This window comes from Chiloscyllium plagiosum, chromosome 10 (genome assembly GCF_004010195.1).
Source record: "Chiloscyllium plagiosum isolate BGI_BamShark_2017 chromosome 10, ASM401019v2, whole genome shotgun sequence".
NCBI lineage: Eukaryota > Metazoa > Chordata > Chondrichthyes > Orectolobiformes > Hemiscylliidae > Chiloscyllium > Chiloscyllium plagiosum.
Genome location: NC_057719.1, coordinates 39,646,204 through 39,667,865, shown reverse-complemented (window position 1 = coordinate 39,667,865; position 21,662 = coordinate 39,646,204). Strand labels below are relative to the sequence as shown.

General features: G+C 38.1%; 1 protein-coding gene across 1 annotated transcript; it reads left to right on the top strand.

The window, feature by feature from the left end:
- The first annotated feature begins 70 nt into the window (after positions 1-70).
- On the top strand, positions 71-15,782 carry LOC122553543 (creatine kinase B-type). Its single transcript, XM_043697503.1, has 8 exons — positions 71-162; positions 1,195-1,400; positions 2,321-2,475; positions 4,573-4,705; positions 8,896-9,067; positions 11,056-11,179; positions 11,268-11,457; positions 15,408-15,782. Exons 2-8 carry the CDS (start codon positions 1,208-1,210, stop codon positions 15,584-15,586), a joined length of 1,146 nt encoding a protein of 381 aa, XP_043553438.1. The 5' UTR covers positions 71-162; positions 1,195-1,207; the 3' UTR covers positions 15,587-15,782.
- The last annotated feature ends 5,880 nt before the right edge of the window (positions 15,783-21,662 follow it).

Below are 21,662 nucleotides of genomic sequence, written 5' to 3'. Positions count from 1 at the left end.
TAGCAGCCAATAGCAGTGCACTCTCGCCGCGCTATATAATCCAATGGGGACGTGTGGAACGCTTGGACACCAATCAGGGTAGCGTGGAGATAGGCTGAGGAGGGAAGAGCAGGCTGAGAATTAAACTGGTTTCTTAAAACAAAAAAAATCCTCATCATTCAGGTAAGGTTATTAAAAAAAACAGTTTAAACGCTATCCTATAATTTGCAATCTTTTGCTTCAAAGCTATTATGTATTTACTCTCAATGCAAACTCTAGCAAGATGCATCAGTGCAAATATAATAAATTGCAAAGCATTCGAAAAGGTGAATTAAAATAATTTTGAAATGAAACGAAACAGTCAACTGTAGTTGTACATTTATACTCCTCGTTCCCTACCTCTAAAATAATTCACTCGGATGCAATTTGGCTCCGAGCGTTCTCCTGAGCATTGACTGACTGATAAAGCAGGATTGAAGGAATTTTATTAGAGTTCATGGATTGTCTCTATCTTGATGAAAGTTTCCTAGGAAGTAAAATGCTTTTAATATTGGAAACTTCATTCAAATTTAATTTTTGTGCATCTAAGAGAGAATCCAGCAAGCCTGAAAGGATCAAGAACGGTATTTGTGCTAATCCATTGGTTTTAATCTGTAACATCTGGATTTTAACACGTAGATAGCTGCTGTACTTGAGTTGTCCTCAAATTTACATAGAATACAACGGGAAAGGGTCATGAAGGACGAGGAATTTACGTAATCGGAAGGTTATTTGAGAATCCAATAGTGTCTTCAGCAATACGAAAGAATTCTGAAATAATCAAGAGATTATTGTTCACTAATCCACAATGTCGGAAGGGCAAAAGTATTAAAAGCTCAATGTCAAAAATCTATTTTTTTCAAATAAATAAAATCACGAAATCGTAAATTATTTTCGGAGACCGAGACCTAGAAATGAAAGAAAAGTGTCTGAAAGATGCTAGAGACTTTGCTGTTATCGTCCAGAAGTTTACTAACATCATTTGTTTCAAGCACTATACAAATTTCGGTTAACTTGTTCTCGAATTAACGGTTTATAAAGCAGCTTTCTAGCTGAATAGCGTGTTTTTTTAATAGCCGCAAATGGGACTCCATTATATTTGAAGTGCTGGGACCAAAACTATTCAAAGTCCGTCTTTTAAAATGTGATTTCTAAAACTCTTGTTTGTGTTCGCAGTAAAGTGGTTACCATGCCATTCAGCAATAGTCACAACCTTCTGAAGATGAAATATTCCGGGAAAGAAGAATTCCCGGATTTGAGCCAACATAACAACCACATGGCTAAAGTCCTGACCCTGGAGATGTATAGCAAGCTGAGAGATAAGCAAACCTCCAGCGGATTTACCCTTGACGATGTCATTCAGACTGGGATTGACAACCCAGGTAAACCCGTACTGTGAGCCATCTGCTTTCCTCCGTACAGAAGCGTTGCTCTACAAAAAAACATTAAGAAATTAATTGGGAAATGTATACTAACCCCGACCTTATATTGGTTGTGTTTAAAGCCTGCCCTGACGACCCATTACATAATTGATTTGGATCATTAATTTAAAATCGAAACACTATTTAAAGTATGCTTCTGATTTTTAGCCTCTAGGTTGTTAAGCATTATTGAATTGGATTATACCTGCGCGGCAGCGACCTTCTGTGAAGAGATAGTAGATGGTACCCGGGATATGATCCGTCTTATGCTTTCATTTCAATGTAGTTGTGATTTTCCCCCTGCACCTCTAAATGACCGCGTTCAAGATGAAGAGATTATACCCAGAAGAATGCTCTGATCTGAGCAAACGCAACAACCACATGGCCAAAATGCTGGACATTGAAACTCAAGTCCAATCCCATTGGCTTTACTCTCGATGATTTACAGAGATTGATTACCCCGGTAAAACTTTTCAATCGGCTGAATGAGTGGCCAGTTCCTTCACTAATCGAGTTCCACTCGATTGTCTTAGTGGCCCGGGTGATCATTTTTGGCGGATGCTGCGTGACCTGCTGTGCTTTTCCAGCACCACTCTAGTCTTGAGTGATTTTTTTTTTTCTTGTCTGCTTATAAATTCGCTATTGTCAAGGAACGTAAGACCAATCCTTGTATATCATTGCACGACCGTCTCGATGGTTTCTATATCAACGTGTATACCTCAATTGAAGTAAGCAAGTATTTTGGAAGACTTGATGGTCAGTATTGCAATCCAGTTCTAAGATTGGAAAAAGTTGTTCTCAATTAGAAAAGCTAAAAGCAACATATTTCTGATGCTACAGATTACTTTTAAAATTCATTAAAGTGCTTTTTTTCTGTACAGGTCACCCATTTATTATGACAGTAGGTTGTGTAGCTGGTGATGAAGAATCATATGTGGTTTTTAAGGACCTCTTTGATCCAGTCATTCGGGATCGTCACGGTGGCTACAAACCTACTGATAAGCATAAAACTGATCTTAACCATGAGAATCTCAAGGTGAGGGATCTCTTCCTAATTGAATTTTTAAAAATTCATTTGTGGGATGTGGATGTCGTTAGCTGGCCAGCATTTATTGTTCATCCCTAGTTGCTCCTTAAAGTTGTGGTGAACTGCCACCTTGAATCTCCTGTGGGTTGAGCACCTGTGCAAGTAATACAATGGATTGTTTTTAACATTTTAAGAGTAAATGAATGTAAAATTGCTACTATACACTTTCTGACCTGGAAGGATTTTAACTGGCATTACATAGATACTTCTACTAGGCTAAATGATTGTCAGAGCATTTGCTAACATTATTTTAATGTTGTGCAACCTTGTGAAGAATCTATTGATTTCAGTTTTGATGCTACTTTTTTAACATCGAGAATCGCTGCCTGGAGGAATTTTTGTAACTTGCTATGATGCCTTTAATGGGACTGGCAAGGCTTGACTTGTGATCTCCCTATGCTAGTTTTAACAAATGATAGTATTACTGAGAGGTATTTTTGTTGAATCTTTTTATTATGCTCATCAGGACATACCATCATAGAGATGTACAGCATGGAATCAGACCCTTCGGTCCAACCCCATGTGAAAGAATACCAATGTAAAAGTGTTCATTGCAAAAAAAAATTATTTTAAAGGAAAACTTTCTCTATCTCCGACATTGTTTTACATGGAAATTAAACATTTAAATTGCCCTCTTGAATTCATTTGGTCACTTTTTCAGCATTTTCTATAGTCAAGTGAGACCATTAGAGTATTCTGTGGATGATTAGTAGAACTGCTGCCATGGAGAATGTATATACACTGCCTGTTTCAACTTAGTGAAATAGCTTACACCCATTCTGATACCATTCTTGGAGTATTGCTTTGACTAATTTTTTTTTAAAAAACTTGGCAGTTAACTGTCAGTCACCTAACTGGTGCATTCTCAACAGCAATGCCTTTGCTAACTTCTTAACCAGCCAGCATGTACTTCCCATTCAATATAAAATGTTTTCCTTTTTCTTTTGACATTTTCATTTAATACACTTGAGTAGTACAAGTTACAAAGATTTTGATAAAATGTCCAACAATACTACAGCTCAACACTAGCTGTGATTAGCTAGTATTAAATGGAACTAAAAATACTTGTCTTGATATCGTACCATACATGACCACCGACCATACCAGAAATGTTCGTTTATAGCAAACTAGGTACACTTGACATCCTGTAGTGTAGAAATAAAGCAGCCAATTTGCACGTAGCAAGAGTTTGCCAATGGCAGCATGACTATGATCAGAGTGTTTTTTTTTTAACCCACTCAAATACAAGGGACAATTTTCTCTCTCTCTCTCTCCTTTCTCAAGAGGGTCCAGGGGTCTTTGTTTCAATGTGATAACAGAAAGGCTTAGAAAGTTGAATGTCTTTTCTGAAAGAGGACAGCTCTAACAATGCAGCATTCCCTCTGCTGCATTGGTGTCAGCCTGTTTCTACTGAAGGAGAATGCAAAGAAGTATTCATGCATAAAATGAGATGTACATCAATGCATTGTAGGACAATAATCAAATTAGGATTGTTGTTTTTTGCAAACTTTATATTCAAGGAAAACCCTTTTTCTGCCTCCTCCTATTGCTCTGTGTGGAAATTAAACTTTGATTTTATTTGGTCATTTTCACCACTTTTTTTTTATATTTCTGAGATTACAGACAGTATCCAGTTAAAGGTATTTATGTATTGCACCTTTTCATCTGAACGCCTTGAGCAATTTAGTTTTTAAACTTGATCTACTTACTTGGAGTTATTTATTGAATGAACTGACATTGCAAGTGAGTTTGTATTCTGTCATACTGCTGTTTTTAGGAATACTTAAGCCCATTTGGCTACTTGCCAATTTTAATGCTAGATGTGAAATTGTATTGCTTTTCTACATGATTCAATATAACTGCTGCCAAATAAGGTTATAAGTTGGAAAGTGAGCAAAAAGCCTAGCCAAGCTGGCATTGCATTCCCTTTTTGGTGGATTGTAATTAAGTCTGGTTAATATTGAGGTCACTTGCATCTATTATTCCATTTTTAATAGATTAACAACCCACAAAGGAAGAAATAAATATGATTGTGTTTGTTTTAAGGGTGGTGATGACCTAGATTCCAATTATGTGCTGAGCAGCAGAGTCCGCACAGGTCGCAGTATATGTGGCTTCTGCCTTCCCCCTCACTGCAGTAGAGGGGAGCGTCGTGCTATTGAGAAACTCTCAGAGGAAGGTAAAGTCAAATGGATGATGTCACTGAATTGCTCAATTTTATCTTTAATATTTAATCTGAACCATCAAAGGCATTGGAAAATGTTTTACTTCACAAGTATCATCTAAAACCAGCATTGAGCTCAATTATTTGATAGTACAGTCTATAATTAAATTTACTCTAGTTTTTAAATTATCTTTATTGTCTTTTAATATTCATTTGCCCCTACCCTGGTGTTTCTCTATTGTTTTCAAGTTCCAATGCTGGTGTGTTTTTTTTTCAAAAATTCTACATTACCTTCTGCCCAAAAGTTAAAGCTCCTACTAGTTTAATTCAGTCAGAACATGAGTCTTGCATGAAATGGGAACTGGAATAATCTCCTTTTTCAGTATACTTCCTTAAACACTTTTTTCAAGCTAAGAGCAGCTTCTGGCAAATCTAATGCTCCACTTAACTGTAAATACTACATCTGAAACTGTAACCCACATACTTATCCATTTATGGAAGAGAATGACTGTTGTACTCTGTGCTTGTGACCTCTTGTTTCAAACAATGTGGATTTTAAACACATTAATTCTTGGAATGAAACAGCCAATGTATATGAATGTAATGTTAACTGTGTGCCTTAAAACCAAAAGAGGAGAATATTCCTCTATATGTAAAAAAAGTCATTCTTTCCTATAAAGAAAGATGTTTAAATGTATCTACTTCAATTGCTTGAAAACCCAGTAAAATTTGAGCTGTCACCAGATAATTATTTCCTCCTATCTGGTACAAGTGAGTAATATAAAGGTCATGGGCTGAAGTACAAATATAGCATGAATGGGTGAATAACAAGTTCTTGGTGCTGCTGACACTCCCTGAAAGCAATAATGTAACTGACTTATTGCCAAAGCTCTAGGAATCATGTGTTTCAGTTTATAGCCTACAAAGTTTAAATGAAATCTGAAAAGCCCTGAATATTTACTTTACACTATAATCCCACAACATAGCTCAGAAAATGAAAAAAGGAATGTTTTCAGTCTTCTGCAATTTCTTAAAATTGCTTTTTTTTGATGAAATTATTTTATGACTTGCATAATTGCAGGAATCTCTTTTTGGCTTCAACTTTGACTGAATTATTCAAAACAGAACTGACGAATTGAGGAAAAATTACATTGTACCCTTTTATATTCAGGTGAGGTAACCTCTTGCTATAAATGAAGGTTAGCAAGCTGGTATCCTCAGTTTGTTCCCAGCTCTTCCATTTTTTTCAAATCGCTGCTCATATGCTAAAGAGGGATGTGGATTCCTTCTAGTTCTCAACACCAGCATTGAGACAATTTCTTTCAGCAAGAGTGACGGTAATTTAATTAAGTGGCAGGTTTGCAATTTTGTTTAAAAATGGAAACATACAGCCTGAACTGTTTACACTACCCTTCACATACTATCCTGGAGTGGCTTATAATTAGGCTGGAGTACACACATACAGCACATCAGGCTGCAGATAACCTGTGTGGGTGGGAACTACACCTACCTGAAGCTCAATCATCATCAACACTGACATTTAGGATAAAGTGGGGCTTCCTAGCATTGCTTTCTTTCAATTCTGGCCATCGCAGAACCTGGCAAAGCTTGGGAAACTATGCTTATGAATATTGGGCATGGCTCCTTTTGTCAGGTGATATAAATGTGGCTCACCTTGGGGTCATCTCCGTAAGTGTGACTTTCTCTCCATTAATTTTAAGCAAGTTATTGAAACAACTGAGTTGCATTGAAAGATTCTGCAATTGTCAAAAATTCAGATCAAGTGATTTTCTAACTTTTTTTCTGTAGTTGCTAGATTCTTTTTTGACAAATTGGGTTAAGGACAATCCAGCAATTTTCTACAAATACATTAAGGGCAAAAGAGTAGAGAGAAAATAGGGCACCTTGAAGATAATCAAGACCATCTGTGTAGAACTACTGGAGATGGATAAGATACTAAATGAGTATTTTGTCAATACTTACTGTGGATAAGGAAGCTAGAGAACTTGGAGAAATTTTATAGTGATATCTTAAGTATCCTTATTACAGTCGAGGAGATGCTTGTCGTCTTAGTGCATAAAGATGGATAAATCTCCAGGACACACTTCTAGAACTTTGTGGGAAGCAAGTGAAGAGATTGCTGGCCCCCTTGCTGAGAGATTTTTTTATCAATAGCCATGGGTGAGATGTTGAAAGACTGGAGGCTTTTTCTGGACTTCAGCAAGACCTTCAAGTTCTGCATGGTAGACTGGTCATCAAAGTTAGATCACATGGAATCCAGTGAGAGCTAGTCATTTGGACAAAATTGGCTTGATGGTAGTAGACAGAGGGTGGTGGTAGAGAGCTGGTCAGATTGGAGGCCTATGATCAGTGATTTTGATCCTTGTGGCAATGTTGGGACAACTGCTTTTTTCCTATGAATATAGGAGGAATGGTTAGTAAGTTTGTGGGTGACCCCAAATGGGTGATGTAGTGGACAGTGAAGAAGGTTATTTCAGCAGAATGGGACCTTGGTCAGATGCGCTATTGTGCCAAGAAGTGGCAGATGGAGTTTAATTTGGACAAATGTGAGATGTTGCATTTTTGATAAGACAAATCAATGCAGGATTAATGATCCAACCCTGGGAAGTGTCACCAAACAGACCACTGGGTGCAGGTTCATAGTTCCTTGAAAGTGGAGTTGCAGGTTGACACAGTAATGAAAAAAAAGCATTTGGTATACTGCCTTTATAGGTCAGTGCATTGAGTATGGAAGTTGGGAAATCATATTGTGACTGTACAGTCATTGGATAGGCCACTTTTGGAATTCTGCATTCAATTCTAGTCTCCCTGCTATAGGAAAGATGCTGTTAAACCTGAAAAGCCAGGGCTGGATGATTTGAGCAAAAAGAGAGACTGAATAGGTTGGGTCTATTTCCCCTGGAGCATCAGAGGTTGATGGGTGACCTTGGAGGCTTAGAAAATAAAGAGCTATGGATAGGGTGAATAGCCAAGGTCTCCTTTTTTTTTTCCCCTGCCAGCATAGGGAAGTCCAGAACGAGAGAGCATAGGTTTAAGGTGAGAGGAGAAAAATTTTAAACTGATTTGTTGGCAACTTTTTCTGAAGTTGGTACATGTATGGAATGAGCTGCCAGAAGGATTGGTGGAGGCTAGTACAATTACAGCATTTAAGACATCTGGATGGGTATATGAATAGAAAAGGTTTAGGGGGATATGGGCCAAATGTTTGCAAATGGGACTAGATTGATTTTAGGGTATTTAGTCAGCATGATGATTTGGACTAAAGGGCCTGTTTCTGCGCTGTACAACTAACTGGAAGTACTCAGACTCTCCTCTAAATTAAATATTATAAACTTGTGAACCCCCTTGGATACAATGCCTTCACTTTTAAGGAAAAAGGGCAACTACATTACATTGGAGTGAAAAAAATGCTCACTTTTCATTGCAGAGTCACTTTATCCACAGCAAGATCCTGAGAGGACTTCAGCCTAGGAACAGCAGAACAGTAAAAGTGTAAGGGGACGGTAGTGAATAACTGGGAAGTATACTATAGTGAGCATGGAGAACAAAGCAAGCCTTTGCTGGCTTGCTTATCCTCAAACATGGCATCCTATACAATCATACACCTGTGTGTTGATCCTCTATTGTAGAATTCTTGAAAGGTCTGTGCAGGAGTCCCCAAGGAGACCAAAGATTAAGAACCATGGGCCTAGATACATTAGATTTCACTTTTGAGAGTAAAGCAACCTTTCTGTTGCCCTGCAGTCTCTGGAGGTATCCCTGCTGTTGACTATCATCAGGTTTTTACTGAAACATCTCTCATGACTCAAGACCAATTCTGCCCAAATTAATGAACTTTAGGGGAAACCTGCTTGCCCAAGCTTTCAAAATTTGCATCATTTGGTCCCTGTAATCTGTGTTTGTTTAATTGACAGCTGCACATGTTTTCATTTGATTAAAATGTAGCCTCTCCAAGCCCAATATTTAGTCTTCTGAATAAGAGTTAATGGCAGTCATTTAATCTTTTATTTGCCATGTCTTAAATAACCTTGATATTTTGCTTAATTTTCCTTTTTCTCATTTGAGGTTTTGACTTAACAATGTAATCAAGCCAAACTGTTAAATTTGGAAATTCTCTAGTCTAATTTAAGTAATTTTTTTATTATTATTAATAATAATAATAATAATAATAATTTATTCACTAGCTTTGGGAAGTCTGGATGGTGAGTTTACTGGAAAATACTACGCCCTGAAGAACATGACTGACCAGGAGCAGCAGAATCTAATTGATGACCACTTCCTGTTTGACAAGCCTGTGTCTCCACTGCTGTTGGCTTCTGGGATGGCACGTGATTGGCCTGATGGCAGAGGCATCTGGTCAGTTCTTGGTGGGAATCGAGAACTAATGAAATGCTTGCTTATTTGAAACTATTTCATCTCTTTTGAATGCTGGTTGCTGAAGCACTGTATTAATAGTTAATGTACTGAATGCAGGGTGGGTTTATCAATTTCCGAAGTAAAGTTAGCCTAAAGTGCTTTTTTTTTAAAATTAACCAGCAGCTAGTAGTTTTTCTGTCTCTACTAGCAAATAACTGTGCAGTTAGAAAGTTATACAAGCCATATTGAAGTGGAGGACAGTTTGGGAGAAAGTTCAGCTTTCTGCAAAGATGGTCTGGAAGGGGTTGCTGTTTGGACTTTTATTTTAGAAGCTTACTTTTCAATTGGCTTGCATGTACATGCACTGTATAGCCATTACTCATTGTTAGGTTTATTATGCAGAAGTCGGTGTTTCCGCAATGTAGTCTGTTTCCTCCTTTTGGTCACCAACATGGTTTAATTTATTTCCGTAGTTTAGTTGGAAAGAACTTTGTATTGGTAATTAAACCAATACAAGTTCCTATATAATAACCTTGCAAGTGTTTATGGTGGATTGTGTAAAAGTGAGTTTAGGCATTTTACAAATTTTGAATACTAGCAGGTGCTACTGCTTGCCTTCCTCTTCTTCCCTCCCCCCAACCGATGTTGCAAACACAAGTGCAGACTGTCTTCACGCAATGCAACATAACACTCTCAAAGAAGGTGGTGTCTTTGAATTTGTTACAGAATATATTGGTTTGATTCTTTAAAACAAATATATAACTTCTGCTAACAATAGATTGGACAAACCAACTTCTGCCTGATAAGACACCAGGACTTGAGATCCAAACCAACACATGCAGAACTTCCATTCTTACTTTTCTTTAAGTGTTGGCTGTAATCTTCCAACATTGCCTGAATATGAGCAAGTGCTAGAAGACCAGAGAAGTGCACTCTAAGGGAGTAAATATAAATCCACAATTTAAAGCCAGTTCCTTTGCTTGCAAAAGTAAGGAAATTATGACAAATGTGTATCTAAAAAAAACACTGGTTTGGTCTCATTGGAATATTTGTGTACACGTTTAGGTATACACAAGTTGTGGGATGTGAGCATGGCTGATGAGATCAGCATTTCTTGTCCATCAATATCCCTTCAAGAGTATCCAAAGCAACTGCATTGTGGTTCTGGGTCATGTGTAGCTAGGCAAGACTAGATAATGATGCAGATTTCCTTCCCTCTAAGATATATTTGAGAACCAGATGGGTTTTTACAGCAATTAAGTAGTTTTGTGGTCATTGTTGTGAGTAGCTTTCATTCCCTATGTGTTTTTTTTAATGTGACAATTAAATCTCTTCCAACTATCCTGGTGCAGTTTGAATCCATGTCCCTAGGCATTACTCAGGGATTCCAGATTATTTGTCCAGTGACATCACTCATCACTACCTGAAGGACATAAGTGCATTGGAGAGGGAACTGGAAATATTTGAGATTCTGGAATGAGCAATATCAGTTGCACAATTAAATTGGAGAAGCTGTGGATGCTTTCATTAGATGAGCATGCTGAAAGGCAACTTGAATTGCAGTATTCAAAATTATGGAGGTTGGTCAGTAGATGGGCAGAAATGATTCAATTGGCTGAAGGGTTGAAAACTAGTGTCAGTTTTTAACCTGATTGACATAAGAGCCAGACATGAGTTTTTGTTTTGTCTTTAAGCTGCAAGTGGCTAGGATCTGAAATACACTATGGAGATGGTGGGTAGAAATTTAATTGTGGCTTTCTAGAGGAAATTGGACAATTGTGAAGTGAAATTAGCAGGGCTACAGGGAAAGGACAGATAAATGGGACTAGCCTGGAGCTCACATGAATGTGACAAGTCAAATGTAATTATTTTAATTGAGTTTTTGTCGAATGCACAATATTTAGTTGTGACTGTATACACTAGCACTGACTTTAATAAATTGAAAATTACTGATTGGTTACAAATTAATCAGTTTTCTCTTTTTTTAGGCACAATGACAATAAGACTTTCTTAGTTTGGGTAAATGAAGAAGATCATCTTCGAGTCATTTCCATGCAGAAAGGTGGAAATATGAAAGAAGTCTTCACCCGTTTCTGTACAGGGCTAACAAAGGTACAGATCTGTACCATTGGGTTGGTAAAAGCCAAAAGCCTGTGGTGGTTTTTTTTTTGAATACATTTTTGTCTTTTCAAAATTCTAGATCGAAAATGTCTTCAAAAACAATAGTCGTGCATTTATGTGGAATGAGCACCTTGGCTACATCCTGACATGCCCCTCTAACCTGGGAACAGGTCTCCGTGCTGGCGTCCATGTGAAGCTTCCTAATCTCAGCAAAAATGAAAACTTTGGTGAAATTCTGAAAAAGCTGCGACTGCAGAAACGTGGTACAGGTAGGTTGATCTTGCCTAGAAAGTACATTGTTGCAAAGCCCTGAATATTATACAGTACATTCTAGCAATAAAGTGCTAGACAGATAATCCAAGGTGAACTGACCAAATGTAAGAATTTGGCACAATAGAATTTCTTCTTCAAACAAGTAACTCTTACAATCAATCATATTGGTAGAAGTTTTGCTTTAGAATTTCTTGTGGCTAAGAAACTCCAGGAAAGCTGTAAACTCCTTTACATTTACCAACAGTTGTGAAGGAGACTGTGTGGCAACAAATTCTATGATTCTGACTCTACCATGCTAGTGTTATTTGCAATATTTACTGGTTCACTGATGTGTCTGTGTCACTGACCTGTGGAGTTTCTCCAATTTGTTGTTCATCAGCACTTCCTGGTTTCCTGGCAAGCATTCATTGTGTTTCTAGTCTGCTGTTCCAGCTATCATTAAGCCACTATAATGAGATAGGGTAGCTATAATGAAGGCAAACTGCTGTCAATGTGCACATTGTCAATCAGCCACAATCAACATTTACATGCACAATACATAAAATTAGGAAATAAGATCTAATCAGATTAGAGCATTGACATGCTGAAGTAATGCTTTCAGTGCTGAAACCTCCACTCGAGGGGATTTCTGTAGTGCATGTCAAGACTGCTGGTGGTTTGCATGCTGTACAAAACCCCAGTGACACAAGGACACTGCTATTAGCACACTAAAAATGGGTTGTTGGAGATGCTAGAATATAGCCAGCCCCTTTTTTTTTTTAAATGGTTAGGCTGTCCACGAAATCTTCAATTCGATACCAGTAATTCTTAATCTCCATTTAACAACATTCTGACATCTTGCCTATGTTTGTCACTAGTCATTACAACATTTCTTTTTGGTGACCTTCCTCTATTATTATCTAAGCAATGTTCAGTGGCTTTATCTTGGATTTTGGAAGGCTGCTAACAGTCCATGAGAAATATACACTCCTAGATGAACTTGAAAGATTACCAAGTAACTCTCTCTGAAAGCCCTGAGAGGTGCACCATCTTGGATGGGCATCAACCGTGTGGTGGTATGAAGATGAAAGATGCCTTCAAGAAGACAACTAGCTTTTGAGTCATGGTCCACTGTAACTTGTCCAGAGCAGTATCCTTACCATCTTAGGAAGCAACTAGCTCTACAGTTAAGATCCTGCAAGCCTTTTTGAACAATATTAGCCACAACTTTGTTATCATGCAAGATCAGACTTGAACCAAGTTAATCTGAATTAGATGCCATGGGTTCAAGATCTGCTCCAGGACCTAATAGCCAAGGAACATGTATTCATGACATAATCAAACCAGTTGAACATCAACCTGCAAATCTTTTCAATGCATCCTAATTGCAGGCAGTAGAGCAAGAGATTCCAGGTAGCTATAATGTGATGGGAATGCAGTTGTGATGTTGGCTATAAATGAAAAGTTATATTGGAATTCACAAATGTGCTGATGGAGTTGGCCACTGCTCCAAGACTGGAACAGACGGGTTCCAAGCTTTTTAAAAAGTCCTGTGCCAAGTTGGTTCTGGATTCCTCCTTGCTCCGTGACATTGTCCCAATTCCATTTGGCAGGCTTCTTGAGACCTCAAGTACTTTGTGCAAAATCCATCAGCCTTCTGCTGTAGCTTGCTCTTCACTTTGCCCTCCAGCTATGCTGCAGATTAATAATTTTGTTTTCTGGAATATTGGCATCTGTGATCTCATTTCCTGCATTCTGGCTGGAAGCTCATATAGATGTTCAAGTACATCCTGCGTCTCTGACATGTTTTAAACAGTGACCAATACCTGTGCCTGAAATCAAGTCCAGTACCTCCTTTTTTTAATCTTGAAACAACAAGATGTGGTGGAATAAACTTCTTCTAAATTAGTTTGTGAGACTTGGAAAATTAGGTATGAGGATGCCATCTTCAATGTTAGCATCCAATCTAACTGGAAGCTGCCTCCTGGTGCCCTTCTGAAAAGGCCACTTGTGCAACATACTGGCAGTCATATACATGTGTTTCATGCATCTTCTCTTTGACACAAAATTAATAATGAATCATACTGGCTATCCTTGACCATCCATTCATTTCTAAATTAATTTTTTAGCCAAATATGGATTCTAAATTTATTGGCAACTGAATCTACAACATGCATTTGGCAAAATGGTGAAAACAATTATTTTTCAAGATTCTACAATTGTTGCAGAACACTTTGAGACCGTCAAAGTATGAATTGAGCACTCTTGTAAATTTTTGGTCTGCATAATTAGTGATTGATCCTTCAAGTACAAACCAGAGAACCATTTCAGATAAAGTGGATATAACAGTCACTCATTCCTAGAATTCAGATTGCCACCTGATTATTTAAGAATTGAGGTGCCTCGACCTCTTTTATGGAAGCTGGTTAAGATAAGTGATGAGAACTCAAATTTTTTCTTTTATTAAATGGCAAGTCCAGGATGGGGTTCTGTATCCATCTTTAAAGTACATATAAAAGAAGCTGAACTTTACAAAGTAAGACAGAATGCATGAGGTTTAGGTTGCTGTTTTTCCTGTTATGTTCTCCATGGTTGTCCTGACTAAAGGTTTGGAACCGAGTCTATCCAGGCACGTGAGACTAGCCCTTCCTTTTGGAGGAAGTCTGATTTGCAAGCTACCAGGCATCTGTGCCAGCACTGTCAGCTGAGAGCAGTGGTCACTGCTCTGACCACGTGTTACCCATTACTTGGGATTGAGAGCTGGGTTCAAGAGGCCAGACAGAGGGTTAAGGACATTAATGGGGCAAAAGTCCCCTTCTAGAAGGAGAGTGCCTCTGGGGAACCGAAAGAATATACATTCTGCTCACCTGCTGGGCCACCACATGGCAGTGGTCTTTCTTGACAGGCAAAATGTAGGTGATGGGATGAATCCTGTGTGATCATCTGAGGCATTTTGAAGGCTTTAATAGGCCCTTGAGCAGACAAACTACCCAACACCTTTCTGATGTCAGAAAAGCTGGTAGATGCTAGAAAAGCTAGCTGCTGAATTGTATGCATATGCCTTTAACACTTCTGGTGGGAGAGGATGAAGTCCATCCCTACAATGCAGCTTAGATTTACTGCTTTCAAAAGCACTTTAATGTCTTAAACAATTGCCTAGCTTGCTAGCAAACAGATGGGGGTGGGGGGGATCTACAAATAAAATGCTCAAGGAAAAGAACAAATATATGAAGAATCAAAGCTCATACCTTTGAGATGAGATTGACAGTAGTTTAGAACAAAGCCAATTTTACAAAGAAAGACCATTATTTTCTGCATTGGTGTTGGAAACTACTTGTACGTTGGTTGTTCGTGTCATCCTTTTGAGAGAGATCAGGTTTATCTATTGGGCCTAATTTGGATTCTGTGAATAAACTTAAACCAGTCTTTGGATTATCACTTGATTTGACATTCTTTTCCCCCCCCCCCACCCGCAGATCTAGTGTATGTAGTTGCTATTTTTATTTTGTAATTTTAAGCACTGTCACAAGATTAAAGCATGATTCACTTCAGACTACATTACAATATTGGAAAAATACTGAAGTAAAAGTTTTTTTTAGTCTTTTTCATTTCCTTTCTACATTCTATTTTTCCATGACACAGCTAAGCTTGTTTATTTTATGGATCAGTTTCAAAAAAACTGTTGAAAGGCTTTTGTGGATGTGTTGCTTTTGCAATTTGCCTGTGCAATTTATCTTTTAAAAGGAACTTGGTGTAATTTAAAACTTTTTTTTTATTGCAATTGTTAATTAAATCCCACTTTTTGTTGCCTGCCTGTCTGGCATATTCACATCCTAAAACAGACAATGTATCTTAATGACTTTAAATTTACTTGAAAGGGAAACTGCTTTGTCTTTTTGGGTCAATTGGATTTTAGTATTTCATTACAACTCTAACTTAGTGATATTTATTGCTTTCTCATTGTTAGGTGGTGTTGATACTGCTGCAGTTGGTGGTATTTTTGATATTTCCAATGCTGATCGTTTGGGTTTCTCTGAGGTCGAATTGGTTCAAATGGTAGTCGATGGTGTGAAGCTGCTAATTGAAATGGAGAAACGCCTTGAAAAGCGTCAGGCTATCGATGATCTTATCCCAGCTCAGAAGTAAAGTCACTTTATCGCACAACTTCTAAACTATTCAATGGATATATTGTATAATATTATGAAAACCTCAAGATGCCAGTCTGGATTGGGAAAGTGTTGTCTTTAGGAAAATATCTTCCATAAATGTAGTAGTCTTCAAATTATAATCACTGCATTGTTATTCTGATGAATTAAAATGAATAAATATACTTTGGTCCTCACAAATGAGTGCATAGTAATTTTCTTAGAATCTTGCTTAAGCCTTTCTATGGGCCAGCTATTGTAGCTTGCATTTTTTTAACTGCTTTGGTGGTTTCAGTATCTCACTCCTAAGTTGTTTCCTGCTTAAATTCTATTTATACCAGGTCTATTCAAACAGTAACACACAAATGAGCCTTTGAATTTTGTAATTGGAGTAATTTTTAATGTTGGGATTAGATTTCTTCTGCATCATATTGAGTTTGACACAAACAGGTTTTTGTTAAAATGATCAATGGCTGTGTTATGCTCCACATGCCTTCTGCCATCCTACCTCCACTAAAACAATCCGTCCAACCTTCTACACCTTTCTTTTTTCTGCTTTGTGGCTGTCTAGAATAAACCCATTTTATGCTATTTACCTCAGCAACTCCTTGTGAAACAATTCTACACTAGTTAGAATTTGAAACTGAAATTCGCCTTCCTTTTAATGGATATGGTTACTATTCAATTTTGTTTTGAATTCCCTAATTTCTGGAAGCACTTTCTTTTTTTTTTCCATGTCTACCTCATCAGTCTTTAATTATTTAAGAACCTCTTGTTACTTTTCTGTCATCTTTTTGGACTGTAAAGTTGAGCAAGCAGCCAATTTTTTTTAAATGTAAAGGCTGTACAAATTTAAAAAGCTATTGCTGTCGGTAGTAAAATGTCACTTTTCTTTTGGCAATTCTGAGCCAACTAATCTTTTGTGAAACATTTAGTCGTCTAAACATGGGTATAGTGGCATCTGAAGGTGGATTAAAGAACTCCTAAAGGAAGGACATTAAACTTGAGGCTGCAGAAAAGACTTGCAAGGATGCTGCGGCTTTTTTCTCTGGAGCATTAATACAGAGTTGACATTAGAAGTTTATAAAATCATGAGGGGCATGGATAGGATGGATAGACCATCTTTTTTTTTTCCTTTTTTTTTCCCCTAGGGTGAAGGAATCCAAAACTAGTGGGCATAGGTAAGGTGAGAGGGGAAAAATATTAAGGACCTGATGGGTAATATTTTTCACGCAGAGTATGGTGCATGTGTGAAACAAGCTGCCAGAGAAAGTGGTGGAGGCTGGTACAATTACAACACTTCAAAGGAATCTGGATGGGCATATGAATAGGGAGGGTAAAGAGGGTATGAGCAAAGTGCTGGCAAATGGAACTAAGTCATATTGGGATGTTTGGTTAGCATGGATGAGTTGGGGTGAAGGGCTGTTTCTGTGCTGAATGACTATGAATGTAGGAACTTGGGGGTGGGCAACTAAAAATGTTCATAATTTGTCAAGGTTTTTTAAACTTTTCTTTCTCTCCTGCCCCCTCACTATTACTCAAACCATTTAAAGATGAATGGGTTTTGTCAATACCACATGGTATCCTGTGAGTTGGTCACTTTTTTTTAATTGGTTCTCTCTCTGTAGATGCATTCTTGCTAGCTATAACACAATAATGCACTTCATAATGATCAGGCTGTCTGCTTCAAGAACTAAGGCAATTGTCAACTCATTCATTACTGTGCTCTGAATATAGATGGGTGAAGTACTGAGTTAAACAAATTTGAATAACTCTGCCTCTTCCTTAGGTAAACTTGAAAAATTTCCTCTGGTTGTTGCAGTGATGTAAAACTTTACACTATTTACACATACTATTTCTAGTGTGGTTTTTAAGCCAATTCTTCTCATCATCAATACGGTTTCAAAAAATATATCCAGGAAATCTTGCTACAGCTGCATTTCACTAGCACCTGATCATTACATTCACCTCCACTTAAGATTGATTTTGTTGTTTTTTCAGTTTTCACATTTGAGCAGTTTGCAGTATCAAAAAGACTTGTATTGAATATAAACAAAACCTCTTACAAATTTTATAACTTCTCTAAACTCCAAGTTTTGTGGTTAGTTGCTTTAATAAATTGTATTTTGAAGTATTGTTTAAAGGTCTGGTATTAATAACTGCTTTTCATTACCTCAAATCTTTCTTTGTCTATTTTGAATATGACATGATAACTCATGCTTGCAATATCTTTAAATACTTCATTCAAATTTTGTCTGAGGATATGATGATTGAACATGCTGCAGTAATTGGAACATAAACAGAATTTCACTCTATCTGACTTGGAAAGGGAAGAGTCAAAATATGGTAAAATTTATCATGTCTTATCAAATGGACAAACATTTCTGCTCACATTAATTATCATTATCTAAAACCTTGATCAGCTTTCAAATCCTGCATGTGGTTTTTCCTAAAGCAGCTGAGAATACGTTATTTCCAGATTTGTCTTGCAAAAAGCATGAAAGTAAATCTGGAAATTTCAACAAATTGCTTATTTTTGCACACAAGTGCTGCTGTAGTCATTGCAAATAACAGACTCAATAAGTACCTTGGATTATGGCCTCGGCCAAAATTGGAAGCATGTTGCTCTGGTGTTATTTAATTTGTTCTTCTCTCCATGCTGTTGTGCACCATTCATTAGCCTATAGTTCTTCTGCCAGTTGTATTGTCTATTCACTTTATGCACTCGTGGAATGTGGGCATTATGGACACTGCCAATATAAATTGACTTCTAACTGAATGGCTTACTGTGCCATTTCAGAGGGCTATTGAGTCAACCAGATCTCAATGGGCTTGAAGTTGGTCAGGTGAGGTAAGGACAGCAAATTTCCTCCAAAGGAAACCAGTGAAATTGAATTTTGTGACTATTCAGTAGTTTTGTCATCATAATTGCTAATATTAACTTTTCTGTTTCAGATTTTTCTTATGAGTAAATTTTCTAGCTGCTATAGGATTTGAAGTCCAGTAACGTCAACTGGTATGCTAGTATACCCACATCATTACTGCTGTAAAATTTGGATTTGAATGTTTACCTCCAACTAAGGTCATAATGGAATAGAACAGAAAAGTGGAATTAACGTGGAAGCTTAACTGTAATGTTACTGAATAATGAAGTGGGTTTGAGGGCCTTTATGATCTGCTCCTCCACATTCTGAAACATGGCAGTTGATACTGGTGACCAGCTATAGCTGTTTAACTGTGGTACTTCATTCAACACTTTTTTAAAACAATGAGTGCTGGGTCAAAAATACAATTGATTAAATGCACTAACAGATAATAATTGCTGAAAAGATTCGGCAGGTCTGGCAGCATCTGTGATGAGAAACAGCATGAACATTGAGTTTGATATGACTTCTTCTCCTATCCAGTTTTAACTGACAGGAAGTACAGTTAGTAAATTTGCAGCTTGTACCAAAATTGGTGTAGTATACAGTGAAGAAAGTTATCTCTGAGTACAATGGGATATTGATCAGATGGGCTGAGAAATGGTAGATGGAGATTAATTTAGATAAATGTGAGGTGTTGCATTTTGGAAAGGCAAATCAGGGTAGGACTTGTATACTTAATAGTAGGGTTCTGGGAAGTGTTGCCAAACAAAGGGATCATAGGGTGTAGGTTCATAGTTCCTAGAAGGTGAAGTCACCATTTAAAACACGGTAGGGAAGAAGGCATTTGGTACGCTTGCCTTTATTGGTCAGGACATTGAATACAGGAGTTGGGAGGTCATGTTGTGGCTGTACAGGACATTGCTTAGGCTACTTTTGGAATACAGCATTCAATTCCAGTCTTCATGCTACAGGAAGGATGTCATTTAAACTTGAAAGGATGCAGAAAAGACTTACAAGGGTATTGCTGAGGTTGAAGGTTTTGAGCTATAGGGAGAGGCTGGATGGGTTAAGGCTATTTTTTTTCCTGGAGTGTCAGAGGTTTAAGGGTGATCTTGTGGAAGGTCATTATAAAATTTGAGAGGCAAGAAGGGTCTGTTTCCGTGCTGTACATTTCCATGACTCTGATTAGAGTCTTTTTCCGGGTGTAGGAAAGACCAAAATTAAAGGGCAGAGGTTTAAGGTGAGAGGGGAAAGATAATAAATGGGACCTAAAGGGACAACTTTTTCATGCAGAGGGTGGTGCTTGTATGGAATGAGGTAAGGATAGCAAATTTCCTCAAAGGAAACCAGTGAAATTGAATTTTGTGACTATTCAGTAGTTTCATCATCATAATTACTAATATTAACTTCTTTGTTTCAGAGGAAGTGGTGGAATCTGGTACAATAATATTTCAAAGGCATCTGGATGGGCATATGAATGGGAAAGTTTTACAGAGATTATGGGCCAAATGCTGGCAAACTAGATTAATTTACGATATCTGGGTGGTACGGTGGCAGTGGTTAGCACTGCTGCCTCACAGCGCCAGAGACCTGGGTTCAATTCCTGCCTCAGGCAACTGTCGGTGTGGAGTTTGCACATTCTCCCCGTGTCTGCGTGGGTTTCCTCCGGGTGCTCTGGTTTCCTCCCACAGTCCAAAAATGTGCAGGTTAGGTGAATTGGCGATGCAAAATTGCCCGTAGTGTTAGATGTAGGGGAATGGGTCTGGGTGGGTTGCTCTTTGGAGGGCTTGTTGGGCTGAAGGGCCTGTTTCCACACTAAGTAATCTAATCTAAGCATAGACGAGTTGGAGCACAGGATCTGTTTCCATGATGTAACACTCTGACTCTAAACTCATATCAGATTTTAAAATTATTAATTCTGTTACCCCGTCCATGGATGCTACCAGCCCTCCTGATTATCTTTAGTGTTTTTCTATTTGTTCCAGATTTCTAGCATCTGCAGTACTATGCTCTCTTGAGAATATGTACTATTTAATTATATACCCAATCCAACAGCTTTTGTACTGAGGTTCTGGGAGATCTGATGAATCAGTGAAAGTCACAAGTTTATTGCTAAAGACTGAATTGCTGATAGATTACAGAAACCTTTAGATTCATTCTAAAGGCATGTTTCTAAGGTTTCTTAATTCAAATTTTTTTTAAGAATAAAGTTAACTAACTTTTATACTTAAGCTATTTATACATTTAAAATTGAGCTCGACTTTCATGGTGTCAACCACAGGTAGTGAAGTTTGTTTTCAGTAACAAGTAGATACGTCCCTATCTTTGCAGCTAATTCTCTGTGCAAACTTATGTTTCCAAAGTGGGTTCTGTTCTCAAACACGTGGGCTGATAATAAAAATGTTTTGAAACCTGGGACCTTTATAATAAAAAGATTAGGAACTGCTGACTATCTTCTGGGGGTTGGCTATTAATGTTCATTTGTTCAGCCAGTTCCATTTTCTCAGCATGGGGGGAAAAATTAAGTTTGTTTCAACTTAAACTTAAAACCACCTCTGAATATTCGGACAGTATTTCAACAGAATTTGTGTGAAAAGGTTCAGAGAACATAATATTACTCTACCCACATTAAGGTAAAAACAATGACTGCAGATGTTGGAAACCAGATTCTGGATAGTGGTGCTGGAAGAGCACAGCAGTTCAAGCAGCATCCAAGGAGCAGTAAAATTGACGTTTTGGGCAAAAGCTCTTCATCAGGAATCAGCTCTTCATCAGAGAGCTTGAAGCGTGGAGAGATAAGCTAGAGGAGGGTGGGGGTGGGGAGAAAGTAGCATAGAGTACAATAGATGAGTGGGGGAGGGGGTGAAGGTGATGGGTGGAGTGGATAGGTGGAGAAGAAGATTGGCAGGTAGGATAAGTCATGGGGACAGTGCTGAGCTGGAAGTTTGGAATTAGGGTGAGATGGGGAAAGGGGAAATGAGGAAACTGTTAAAGACCACATTGATGCCTTGGGGTTGAAGTGTTCTGAGGCGGAAGATGAGGCGTTCTTCTCCAGACGTGCAGCGGTGAAGGAGGCCCAGGACCTCCATGTCCTCGGCAGAGTGGGAGGGGGAGTTGAAATGCTGGGCCACAGGGCGATGTGGTTGATTGGTGCGGGTGTCCCGGAGATGTTCCCTAAAGCGCTCTGCTAGGAGGCGTCCAGTCTCCCCA